At 35.2% G+C, this 14,054-nt stretch overlaps 1 protein-coding gene across 1 annotated transcript; it reads right to left on the reverse strand.

The window, feature by feature from the left end:
* Nucleotides 1-4,354: 4,354 nt before the first annotated feature.
* LOC107800716 (beta-galactosidase-like) lies at nt 4,355-9,936 on the reverse strand. The gene is made up of 19 exons (XM_016623940.2): nt 9,630-9,936; nt 9,388-9,483; nt 9,165-9,277; nt 8,995-9,061; nt 8,830-8,922; nt 8,350-8,493; nt 8,160-8,248; nt 7,963-8,068; nt 7,750-7,837; nt 7,472-7,590; nt 7,218-7,382; nt 6,942-7,117; nt 6,745-6,854; nt 6,538-6,647; nt 6,345-6,455; nt 6,108-6,218; nt 5,771-5,976; nt 5,152-5,485; nt 4,355-4,902 (listed from the first exon to the last, which is right to left on the reverse strand). The coding sequence occupies exons 1-19, from the start codon at nt 9,792-9,794 to the stop codon at nt 4,792-4,794; spliced, it is 2,514 nt and encodes an 837-aa protein (XP_016479426.1). The 5' UTR covers nt 9,795-9,936; the 3' UTR covers nt 4,355-4,791.
* Nucleotides 9,937-14,054: the final 4,118 nt, after the last annotated feature.

Here is a 14,054-nt window from a genome sequence, read left to right on the forward strand (position 1 = left end):
GAAACAATACTCACCACATCGCCATGGCCGTTACTCATTTTTTGGCATTTTAGGGAAATAAAACTCGAATTTCGCCCGATTCCAAGATTTTCGTGTGCTATAGCCCACGACTTTTGCATGGGCCTGGGCCATCGGACCTTAATTTTTAGCATTTAGGGACATAAATTGGAATTTTGCCGGATTTCCATATTTTCGTATGCTATAGCTCACGTCATCTATATAGATCCGGGCAACCAAACCTGATCCCCTAAAATTTTGTCGGCCATCAAAAACAACCTAAGGAACATTAGTCATCGCCTCGCCATGACCGTTCCTCATTTTTCTATATTTTAGGGCCATAAAACTAGAATTATGCTCGGTTCTCAAATTTTCGTGTGCTATAGCCCACGTCATCTGCATGGGTCCGGGAGTCCAGACCTTTATCTCCTAAAACATTTTCGGCCCATAAAAACAACCTAAGAAACATTAAGCATCATTTCGCCATGACCGTTCCTCATTTTTTGGCATTTTAGCGTGATAAAACTTGAATTCTGTGCTTTATAGCCCACACCATCCACATAGGCCCGGACGACCTGACCCGAATCGCCTAAAATTTTGTCAGCCCATCAAAAATGACCTAAGGAACATTAGTCTATTGCCTCTCCATGATCGCTCCTCATTTTTAGCATTTTAGGGCAATAAAACTGAAATCTTGCCCCGATTACAAGATTTTCGTGTGCTATTGCCCATGCCATCTGCATGGGTCTGATCGACCGGACTCGAATCGCCTAAAACTTTGACGGCCAATCAAAAATGACCTAAGGAATATTAATCATCTTCTCGCCATGAACGTTCCTCGTTTTTCTGTATTTTAGTGCCATAAAACTGGAATTCGGCTCGATTCTCAAATTTTTGTATGTTATAGCCCACGCTATCTGCATGGGTTCGGGCGACTGCATCCGAATCGCCTAAACTTTCACCAGACCATAAAATACGACCGCTATAAAACATGAATTCAGAATAATTTTTTATTTTTCGTGTGCTAATGTCCACTCCATTTTCATGAATTCAGGCGATTGGCCCTGAATTGCTTAATATTTTGTAGGCCCATAAGAAATGACCTAATGAACAATAGTCATTTCTTATCCATGAACGTTCCTCGTTTTTTGGCATTTTAGGGCCATAAAATGAAAATTCTACACGATTTACAATTTTTATGTGCTCATGTCCATGGCATCTTCATGAATTCATGCGACTCACCTCGAATCGCCTAAAGTTTGTGGGTCTATCTAAAACGATATAATGGATAACAATCATTTCTTCTCATGACTGTTCCTTGGTTTGGCATTTTAGGACCATAAAATAAGAATTCAACATGATTTTCAATTTTTCGTGTGCTAATTTTCATGTCATCTTCATGAATTTGGATGACCGGCCTCGAATCACCTAAAAATGAACCTGAAAGTCATAGCGAAGCAATGTGTATTGGTCACTATGTCCTTTCTATGGACAAACAAAATTTCAAGCCAACTAGAGTCCGTCAAAAAAATTCAATAAAATCATCATATGCTAATGCACGAAAAAGTTGATTATAATCACTCACAAACTCGTGTTGTATGACCTCGAAAAGTCATAAACTGAACTCGAAATTCATGGGAAAGCTATGATTATTTCTTAGTAAGACGTTTCCTATGGAAGTACGAAATTTCAGGTATATCAGCATCCGTCAAAAAAATTCTACAAAATTAGCATTTACTAAAACATACGAAAAAGTGGATATAATCATAAATTTGTATTGCATGACCTCGAAACACCATAAAATGAACTCGATAGTTATAGCGAAGCAATGAGTATTGGTCATTAGGTCGCTTCCATTGGACCTGCAAAAGTTTAGGCCAATCTAGAGTCCATAAAAAATATTCTACAAAACCAACATATACTAATACAAACGAAAAAGTGAATTTATTCATAAATTCATGTGCATGATCCTGAAATACCAAAAATGAACCCGAAAGTATGGCGAAGAAATGAGTATTCATCACTAGGCCATTTTATATGGATCTACAAAATTCTAGGCCAATTAGAGTTCGTCAAAAAAAAGTTTACAAATTCAACATGTGGTAATACACACGAAAAAGTATATATAATCACAAGTTCGTGTTGAATGACCTTGAAACGCCATAAAATAAACTCGTAAGTCATGGTGAAGCCATGAGTATTGGTCACTAGACTAGTTCCAATGGACCAACAAAATTTCAGGCCAATCAGAGTCCGTCAAAAAAATCTTCAAAATCAACATGTACTACAAGAAAAAGTGGATATAGTCATAAATTTGTGTTACGTGACCCCGAAACACCAAAAAATAAACCTGAAAGTCATGGTGAAGCAAGAGTATTGGTCACTAGGCCTTTTCCTATGGACCTATAAAATTTCAGGCCAATCAGAGTCCGTCAAAAAAATTCCACAAAATCAGCATGTGCTAATACACATGAAAAAGTGAATACAAATTCGTATTAATGACCTCGAAACACCATAATATAAACACGAAAGTCATGGTGAAGCTATGAGTATTTGTCACTAGGATAGTTCCAATGGACCTACAAAATTTCAGGCCAATCACAGTCCACCAAACAAATTCTACAAAATCAACATGTACTAATACATATGAAAAATAAATATAATCATAAACCCGTGTTGCATGACCCCGAAACACCAAAAAGTGAACCCAAAAGTCATGGCAAAGTAATGAGTATTGGTCACTAGACTGTTCCCAATAAACAACAAATTTCGGACTAGTCAGAGTCCGTCAAATTCTTTTTACGAAATCAGCATGTGCTAAGACACACGAAAAAGTGGATATAATCACAAATTTCTGTTGCATGACCTCAAAATCCTTAAAATGAAAAGTCACGGCGAAGTTTTGAGTATTGGTCACTAGGACGTCTCTTATGGACCTTTGAACCTGAAATTTGGTGGCTCCATTGGAAATGGCCTTGTGAGCAATACTTGTCTTGTGAGTAATACTCGCCATGACTAACTTCGTTTTTGACGTTTCGAGGTAATAAAATAGGAATTAATGATCATGTCCATTTTTTGTGTGTTTATATACATGAAGATTTTTCTGAACTTGGTTGAGGAACTCTGATTTACCTAAAAATTGGTGGAACCATTTGATACGACCTTGTGATCAATATTCACGATGAATAATATTATTTTTTGGCATTTTGAGTCATAAAAATACTATGCACGGCTACATGGAACTTACCTATGCTATGCACGATCACTTGGATTCACCGGCGCTTAAAAGGTTGACGAACTCTAATTGACCTGAAATTTGGTAGGTCCATTAAAAACAGCCTTGTGAGCACTATTTTCCATGATAAACATTATTATTTGGCATTTCGTGGTCAATTAATTGGAATTAAAGATTATTCTTTTTTGTGTGTGTTTATATACATGTTAAGATTTTCCTAAATATGTTGACAGACTCCGTTTACCATAAAAATTAGTTGAACCATCAGACATGACCTTGTGAGCAATACTCATTACTAATAACATTATTTGACGTTTTGGGGTCATACGAATACTATCCACTATCACATGAGACCTACCGGTGCTATGTATGGCCACTTGGATCATACAGGTGCTCAATAAATTGAGGACTCTGATTGGCATAAAGTTTGGTGGGTCCATTAAAAATAGCTTTATGAGCAATACTCACCGTAACTAATATTATTTTTTGGTGTTTGAGGGTCATGACATAGGTCATAGGAATTATTGATTATGTCTATTTTTTGTCGTGTTTATAAGCATGATGATTTTCCTGAATTTGGTTGGCAAATTCCGCTTGGCTCAAAAATTGGTGGAACCATCATGTAAGACCTTGTGAGCAATACTCACCATGTCTTACGTTATTTATTAGCGTTCCTGGGTCATAAGAATACTATGCATGGCCACATGGATCCTACTCATACTATGCACGACCACTTGGATCCTATAGGTGCTTAAAAAGTTAACGGACTATGATTGACCTAAAATTTGGCTGGTCCATAAAAAACAGCCTTGTGAGAAATACTCACCATGACTAATATCGTTTTTTGATGTCTCGATGTCATAAGAATACTATTCACGGCCTCATGGAACCTGGCCGTGCGTCCGTGCTACGCACAACCACTTGAATCCTACAGATGCTCAAAAAGTTGATGGACCATGGATAATTGTTGGGTCAATTTTCGATTGACCTAAAAATTGGTGGGTCAATTGAAAACGTCCTAGCACTCATTGCTTCGCCATGGATAATATTTTCTTTTTTGACGTTTTGGGGTCATGAAACAGGAAGTATCATAGGACGTAAATATTAAGGCAAGCACAAAAGGATGCAAAGCTATATAAATAATCTAAATTAGTGATATAGTTTTTTAGAGTAGAATTATTACAAAGAAAAGGGGAAGTTGGCTCCCTTGCAACTTGTCTTATTCCACTAGCAGCTTTACACCTTTCCAGGACCTGGTTTCAAATCATTTGGTGGAAGGGTTGTCTGTGAACCACTAATTCGTTGTATACGTATACGTATATATACATGAAGCTTATTTGTGTAGTATATAACTAAAATCATAATGGCCTATGGTGTTCAAGATGCTGTACAATTCCTTCAATCCATAACCCGACCTGCAGGTTATTTGGAACTTATGAAATCAAAGCTTGCAGAGAAGCGAGGAATTTTCAACGCTATGCTCTCTGTAATCCAAGTATATTTTCACTGAAGTTAATAGATTTTGGCTCCATTACTTGCATGTAAATGCCTTGCCTATTTCAGCTGCAAATAGCCTCCACAGAGAGTTTCTTAGAGGTATTTGGACACGGATCGCCTCCAAAGACTTCAGGCACTACACTTACTGAACAAGATTGCCGTCCAATGCAGTTCTGTGATATTCCATTTGAAAATTCGGAGGAAGTACAAAATAAACAAGTCAATAACATTATACAGATGAGCTAATGATTAATAAGTGAGATTAATGCAAGGCTAAAATCATGCTTTTAGACAAGACTAAATGATAAAGGAATTTTGAATGACACCAAAAAATAGCAGCCATCAGTCTGCAAAAAAACCTTTAATCCTTCATCTAGATGAAGTCTAGGTACTTATTTAATGTGAAAAAGAATTTGACGTACCTTTTCAAATGCATCATACGACTTATGAGCGTGGCAGCTACCCTCGCGGTAGTTTCCACAAGTTCCTTGTGGTAATCCATAACTGGCGAACTCTATGTTTGAGATTTTCTGCCCAGCTGAGCACCACAAATGAGCTTTTGGTTGCATATTGTTAGATTTCCCAGAAGTTGCCATAAGCCAATTTTTAAGACTTGGCTGGCCTTCAACGATATCAGCACAAACTCTGGCTGTTGATCTTCTGACTAAAGAAATTCCTGTTGGGTCACCTCCCCATTCTTCAAACACTACCAATAGATTTCCACTTGGTTTCAGCCACGATCGTGGGACATGATACCTGAAATCAACAGTTTCATAATGATAGTTGTATTTTCTTTAAAACAGCAAGGTAATGTTATAGTTCCATATTTCTTCAAGCTTGTTGTGTTTGTCTTTTCTTCCCCTTAGCACCTAGTTTGAATAGGCTGATATTAGCCATTCTGGTTTTTAACTTTTGCTATTAGTAAGTGAGATTGTCATGCTAACCTTTCCACCAAAACTTGGACTACTCCACAAATCCCTTCCTCCTCCCCGCAATAATAAAAAGCCCCAGGGTTTGCCAGGACTTATGGAAATCGCTTACCATCTTTGAGAAGGCTGCCCACAGTTAGTGTGACATTTCTTCTCACTGTAGAGTCCTGCATAATTGCATTCACCGCAGTTGCCCTGTGCTATGTATCCAGGCCAGTGGCGACCTATGCCTTCACCATTTATCCATATCTGACCTTTTCCCATACTTCGCATATCTAAAGCTAATGGATCATTTCCTTCAGGTGCATCAAATGTAGCCTGGAAAAGATATTAGTGCTATAGTATGATTCTCAGAATTATAAAATTTACTATAAAACATGCAAACATCTAGTTTGTTATGTTACCAGGATCCTGTATTACAGTAATGCTTGCACCAGTATTACTCTTACCTTGTACCAAGTCAGAGGCTGCTTTTGTGCCAAGAACGAATCTTTTGCCCATTCAACAGACGAACTCCCACTTAATGTGTGAAGATTTAAAGATTCACCTTTCATACCAACCTGCATAAAAGCAAATCACCAGGGCTTATTGATATCAAGGGACAAAATGTTGTTCTCAAATCTGGCTTGCAAATCTAGACTGAACCCTTGGTAAAAGATAGGAAAAGAAGGAAGTAACGAGCGAACCTTGTAAGCCCATCTTTGTTTTGTCAAATCTCTTGTCCCCTCATTAAGACCACTCAATGTTACTGGACCAAGAACTCCAGCATTCCACGTCTCAAAATGCAAGCCAACATTCTGGTTTGGACTTAACAACGTAAGAAGTAAAACTGCAGGTTCTAATTCCAGGAGAAAGAGAAACATGACATGGAAAACTCACTGGGAGACCAACAGCAACACTGAGCATAGAAATCTTGTTAATACCAGCTCTTAGTTTCACATTGCTACTATATGTCAACTTTGGGTTGTCCAATCCCCCATAAACAGTCCCTACCACAAAGGCAAAGTATAAACGCCAAATGGCGATAAAAATCGACTTAATAGATGTATTTATCAACACTTGCCAAATAAACAGCAGGTCTCAGACCTGATAGTTGGCCATTGATGAAGACATGCAAGGCATGGCCAGCAGACATAACAGTAAGAAAAGGTTCCTTTCCATTCTTTAGAAATCCTTCATCAGATGCTATGTTTACACTGGAGGAAGCTCACGGAATGATTACTAGCAATATTCAAATTACCAAGTAAAACTGGATACCAATTTAAGGAGATAAAAGAATGTACTTTGTCATGTACCACAGATAGTCTGTGGAATCTCTAGTAACATTTATCTGTTCCCATAGTCCAGTGGCTGAAATTGTGTCACTATCATCAGCAGACGGAGTTTCTTCACTGTATGATTCCCAAGATAATCCACCACCAACAGATGTCATCTTCATCTGCGAGCTTCGGGAACTTATCTGCAGCAGTTACCAGATGATGTTAAGACTTTCGGTCCTAAATGTTCATGTCACTTAATACTAAAAACTGATTTGATAAAGAAAGATCATCTTTCATTACCCTAGCAGTGTTGTAGACAGCGGTTTTGCAATCAGGAAGAATGCTGACGGACCATGGAGGCAGGTCATATAGCATATTCTGAAATGTAACTCTAACCGAAAAGGTTGGGTCATAGTTGGAAAGAAATGCAGCACACAATCCGGATTTTGAGTTATACACATGAGCCTGTGTTGGAGTTCAACATGTAAATCAGTTTTGGATGAAATCAAGACGATAAATTCTTAGAAACTTCGAATGGTCTACATCACACTAACCTCTTGATTTTTGCCTAGCCAAGTAACTGTTGCATAGGATGAAACTAAGGCTGGTTCGGATAACTTGATAGCTTTATGTAAGTCTCTCAAGTGCCCATATTTTGGTTCATTCAGCAGTCCTGTTTCATCATACAACAAAACCTTAGAGTCAATCTTGTAACAGTAACTGCTTGCTAGAAACTTTATCATGTTTCTTCTTTTGGTTGCACAGATGATTATAAAATTTGAGAGAACAGAATTCTATTAGTACTTGTTTATTTGTGGTTTTTGTTTCATACCATATTCATCTAATGGAGCATCATAATCATAACTAGTGGCAATAAAACGCCCTGCAGCTGTCCGACCAAAATTTGTTCCCCCATGATACTGCAACCAAGACGATATACAACAACAAAGCCAGTGAATTCCCACAATATAACATATGAAAAAAGATATAGAAATCCTTATAAAATCCAGTTAACTCACTACTTAGAATAAAAAGATTAGCTAACCATGTAATAATTGAAGTATGAACCATTGTTCTGAATAAACCTTGCAACTGCAAATGCGACATCTTCAGCAGGTCTACGAGGAACTGGACCACCAAATTTTGTATACCTGATCATAGTAGAGAATACAACATTGATTAGAAATCCAACAGAAGAAACAGAAGGAGTTCCACTCGTAGAGTTGAACTCGCGGAACATACCAGGCAGTCCAGACTTCTGTCCACATTTTTGGTTTGTAGGGCTTATTAGGTTTAAAATTTTCGCAGTAGAAACCATTGCAAGTATCAATCTGTAGCAAGGAAAAAAATAGTAAATCCAAACATATTTAAGCCAAAATACTGTCAAGAAATATAGATGCTGGAATCATGAAATTAAGGAGAAGTAGCTAACCACAGGATCAGGAGCATCTTCTTGCTTACACATGATCCATGGGACTCCAGTGTCTAAACCCACAGCCATTTCAGCTGCCCATTTTGCATAAGGTTTACCAGGATCACCAACTTCCCACTCTATTGGTCCATACTCATTTTCTATCTGCCACATTTAATTCCCAAAGTTGCTTTTTCAAAGAAAGAAATTAAGGGGAGCCTTGGCGTAACTAGTAAAGTTGCTGCCATATGAACAGGAGGTCACAGGTTCAAGCCGAGGAAATAACCTCTTGTAGAGATGCAGGGTAAGGCTGCGTACAATAGAACCTTGTGGTCCGACCCTTCCCCGGACCCCACGCATAGCGGGAGCTTAGTGCACCGGGCTGTCCTTTTTTTTATTTAGAGAATATTAGGATAAATAAAAAAGAAACAGCTCACTAATAGAAACACTGAACCGATTATTATAGACAAAATAAAGAAAGACATAAGTATATTTTCAGACCTGGGCCATAATAATTGGTCCTCCTTGAGGTTCAAACAAATTTCCTGATTTCATCATGTTGACAATTTTCTCAACAAAGCCTTGCATGGCCACCTTCATCATACTCAAACAAGTAAACATAATTGAAGCAAACAAATAAAATCTAACCAAAATATGAATCAAAACCTTGAAAGGCTGATTGCCTGCTCTAAATTCCATTCCTGGTACATATTTTAACCAAACAGGAAAACCCCTGCATCGAAAAACGAAGTATAAAAACAGGGGAACTGAAAACTATTTTAGCCAACTGAAAATTTCCCTTCTTGAATCTTGAGTAGAGTTTTTATGTATATTACCCAAAGTTCCATTCTGCACAAACGTAAGGGCCAATGCGGAGATTAACATAAAGCCCAGCTTGTTGTACCAGTTTTATAAATTTAACCAGATCATACCTCCCCTCAAAATTAAACTGAAAAAGTGCATAAAACAAAAAAGAAACAGTTATAAGTTCTTACTTCAGTTCATGGATTATACTAATATGAGGATAAATTGTGAAGTAAAAAGAGTGGAAAATATTACTTTTCCAGGAGAAGGCTCATGACCATTCCAGAACACATAAGTCTCAATAACATCTAAACCTCCATCTTTGGCCTTTTGTATAAGATCAGGCCACATCTGCAAATTACCAAAAGGAAGAATTTTTTAGACCAACATAAACATTAACGGAAACCAAATATTTTCAAGAAAATTTATTGGTCAAGAAGCCATGAAAACAATGAAAATGTAACAAATGATACAATTTCATTTGGTGCATAATATACCTCGGGAGTGCTTCTTGGGTAGTGAATAGAACCAGAAATGAGAATTCTTCGCTTCCCATTAATGACAATGGCTCTATCATCATACGTAACACTAGCTCTAACTGAAGAATAAATGAACGAAAAAAAGACTATAAAGAGCAACAGTGATACATTTATTCTCAGCATTTTCACAGAGAAAGAAAAGATAAAGGAATGATACTTTTGAGAAGCAAAAGAATATATTTATGGAAACAGTTACTACTACTACATTATTTTTTAGCACTTTTGGTGTGAATCATATTTATAGATTTTTATGGTGGTTTGGGTTAGTGAGGGAATTGAGGAATGGAAGCTGCAACTGACTTTATAGATTCATGAAAATGGGGTCCACTTTCTTTATAAGGGCAGAACATTTTTCTGACACGGAACTTAGGTTATCCAAATGAAGTAGTATCTTATTGCTAATGTTCTATTTTTTTTGTTTATTTTTGGATCATAGTAGCAGTAGTTTTTTTGTTTTAAAATGGAAATAATCCATTTATGAAAATATGGGAAAAAATGCTGCTCGTAGTTTCTTGAATAATAGCCCGTCTGGTCAAGTTTTTTTGGGCCAAAAGTTGGCAGTTTTTGAGAACAAAAAAAAAACAAGCTTCAAAAACATTTTTCAGAGAAGCACTTTTGAAAAAAATGCACTTAAAAGTAGTTTTTAAAAGTTTGGTCAAACATTAATTACTGGTCAAAAGTGATTTTTAATTTAATTAGCCAAACATAAACTGCTAATCACCAAAAGCACTTTTTGAAAAGTATTTTTAAGAAAAATACTTTTTAAAATAAGCTGATTTTAGAAGCTTGGCCAAACAGGCGGTGGACTTGGTTCTCTTTTTACTACATTTTTTTCTCAGGATAGAAAAGTGTAGTTTTTCTAAAGAAAAAATTGATTTTGCTATGGTTGGAAAAGACTTCCAAAGGGAAGTGATTTTTAAAGTGACAAGTTTTGGAATTGAAATTTAGATACTTTGTTTTATGTACTTCCACACCAAGAGTTAGTTAGTTGTACCTGACTTTGATTGTTCTTCTCAACAAATGGCTATGCCATATATCTTTGGTCAAGTTCTTTTTGTATTTATGGCTCACTATATGGGATTAATAGGAATGACAACTTAGAAATACATGAAGTATAAAAAATAAAAAAAAATGGCAAGAAATGTTTCTAATTAATTCCTTAAGCAAATTTTGTTTTTGTTCTGGTTGCTTACTTTATATGGCCAATACAATCTACGCTTGCACGAGAAGAAAACTTTAAAAGAAACTAAAGACAAAGCAAAACCACATGGTAATGCAAGACGTGCAAGAGAGAAAGACACACTTTTGAAGCCAAGATATATAAATATAAGGGATGTAACAAGGAAATACGAAGCTACTATATTGAGTTTTTAGCTCAAAAGGTGGATGGGGGACAATTTTAGACCAAATTTGATAGTTGAGGGGCATTTTAGGCCCTTTTCCGTTTTATATATAGCTTTTCTAGTTGTAAAACATTGCTCAATTGCTAGTACTAAAATCTCACGAATTTAAAGCAACATTTTTTTGTACTGGAAATTAACTTTTTAATTAAGTCAACGAGTTATGAGTCAGCTCTTAATTGGCTCATGTTGTTCCTCAGATGTAGCATTGGTCTTGATGATAAGATTTTACTAGTAGTGAATTTTATTTTAATTTATTTTCCTATTTTATAATGTAGCTTCAAGTGCTGTCCAAAGCAATTATTTATTTTGCAGTGGATGGAAAGTTGGAGAAAGGAGGCATCCTGTAGAAACCTTAAATTGCAATCAATTATGAGAAACATCTAAATAATGGATAGTTTAAAAGAAATTGTGGGCTTTGATGGCCCATTTTATTACAGGGTAAAAGCATACGAAAACTATGAAGCAATTTTGGTACTTAGCCAATGTTTGGTAAATTAGTGTAACTTTTAGCCAATTTATCAGTGTAAGTACACAAATAGCCCAAAGTGGATGGTCTTGAAATTTTGTACTCGCTTGCCTTATGAACAGTACTTCAAATTTAACAAGTGTTTCCAACACTATTAGCTTTTGATCTTGAAGTCTTACCTATGAGGCAAATAGAGGTTAAAAGTTAAAGACCATCCCAAAAAAGTATCATATTGAGCGGGGGAACTTTTTCATTCCTATATACTATTGGAAACTTTATTATCCTAAATGTTCATGTTTAGTAAATTATCGTACCTACACAAGTTTTGTTTACAAACTATATACATTCCACTTTAAAAGGCTCACAATCTATTATTAATGCATTCAATTAAGAGATTTAGTTACACCATTTTCCTTCTTCTTATTTTCAACTACGAAAGATTAAAAGCTAGGGCTATAAGGTCTATAATAAATATGCTAGCTATAATAAATTGCAGAAATTAGCGTCAGGACAAAGTCAAAAATTACCTTATCAAGCAGTGGCCAAAGAAGTATAGTACAAACCTTTATTGATATAACAAAGTGACCTCCAGCTTTCAAGAAGTATGATGCATTCAGAGCTAAAATTCTTGCCTATGAACAAATTATCTTATTTAAACATTGGTATAGAAATCATACAATATACTGTTGCTGCCAGACAAGAATGGAAGGGAATACATCCTAAACGAACAATTCAAAGGAATCCTAAGACAAAAAATTTCTTCCATTTTTGAATAAATCTCCAGACTACAGCGCCTCAATTTCACACTTAAAATAAGTCTGTTCATATCTTCATATTTTCTCTATAATTAAACAAGTCAAAAATCAATACCAATACACTCTTTTAAAAGTTTACAAAAGCAATTTCAATTTTATAAGAAAATAGATGAAAATGGCTTCAGATTCAACCACTTCTCTGTTCTTGACACAATTCCTTATTACACAAATACAATTTTATAAAATATATCTTTTGTACATTTTGTATATGATTTATACATAGTAAAAATAAATTTCATACAACTAATTATATATTATACAACTTATCTACGACTTTCACACATTATTTCTACCTAGTTAAATACAACTACAATAACATACAACTTAAATACAAATTTTATACAAACTTTATACAATATGTCTTTTGTATATTTTGTATCTAATTTATACATAGTAAAAATAAATTTCATACAACTAATTAGATATTATACAACTTATCTACAACTTTCACACGTTATTTTTACCCAGTTAAATACAACTACAATAACATACAACTTAAATACAAATTTTATACAAACTTTATACATTATGTCTTTTGTATATTTTATATCTGATTTATACATAGGAATGAAGAAGGACTTACAACTAATTATATATTATACAACTTATCTACAATTTTCATACATTATTTCTACTCAGTTATATACAACTACAATATTATGCAACTTAAATATAATTTTTATACAATACTGTACAACTTTCATACAATAGTTAAATGAATAAAAGAAAAATAAATAAACAACAGAATACAATTTTTCTACAATTTTACCATAATTTGTACAATATAATGTATGTCATGTCTTCTTCTTCTTCTTCTTCTTCTTCTTCTTCTTCTTCTTTTTCTTCTTCTTCTTCTTCTTCTTCTTCTTCTTCTTCTTGAGATATTCCCAATTATTTGCAAACAACACCCAATCCAAACAAATAATAATTTTTGAAAACTCAAATTCGAATTCAAAGCTTTTTAATGGCTGTCAATAGTGGAATTACTGCTCTCTTTTCCTCTGCTTTACGTTACTGAAATTTGGGATTGAGAGATAGAGAGAGACGTAGAGAGAATTCTCAATTATTTGTAATAACATCCAATCCAAACAAACAATGTCTTTTGAAAACCCAAATTCGAATTCAAAGTTTCAAAGCTTTTTAATGGTTGTCAATGGTGGAGGGGTTACAGATTTTCGCTGGTTTTAGAAGAGAAAATCATGGGGTGTGGTTTGATACGTGGGTGAGGGGGTGGGATTTGGAGAGAGAAACTTGAGGGGAGTGGGAATATACGGTAGAGTTAAATTATGAGACTAATTAATATCATTAAAACACCTAAAATATACATAAGTGATAATTAGTTATATAAAAGGTAATTATATTAAAAGTTAAGCATGGAGAGTAATATAGTTTACTATGTGGCATAGGAATGTAAAAATCTCTTGAGCGGGTCCTAACTTAAGTGATGTTGAGTTTGGTCATTCTTGGTCAATTGTTTAATTGGGCTCCAACAACAGAACATATTTAAGCCCGTTAGTCTTTGCAGAAGTAACCTAATTCATCTTTTAAATGGTATGGGCTAGTTTCTTTATAACCTGTTATTTACAGTTTAGCCAAATTTTCAAATCTTGTGTAGAAATAGCTAGTTATTTGTTAAAATTAGGGCTGGACAAATATAGGGTAAAGTCGATAGCCCGAACCGAAAAAAGCTTATTGGATT

Source organism: Nicotiana tabacum, chromosome 10, assembly GCF_000715075.1.
Source record: "Nicotiana tabacum cultivar K326 chromosome 10, ASM71507v2, whole genome shotgun sequence".
In the NCBI taxonomy this organism is placed as follows: Eukaryota; Viridiplantae; Streptophyta; class Magnoliopsida; order Solanales; family Solanaceae; genus Nicotiana; species Nicotiana tabacum.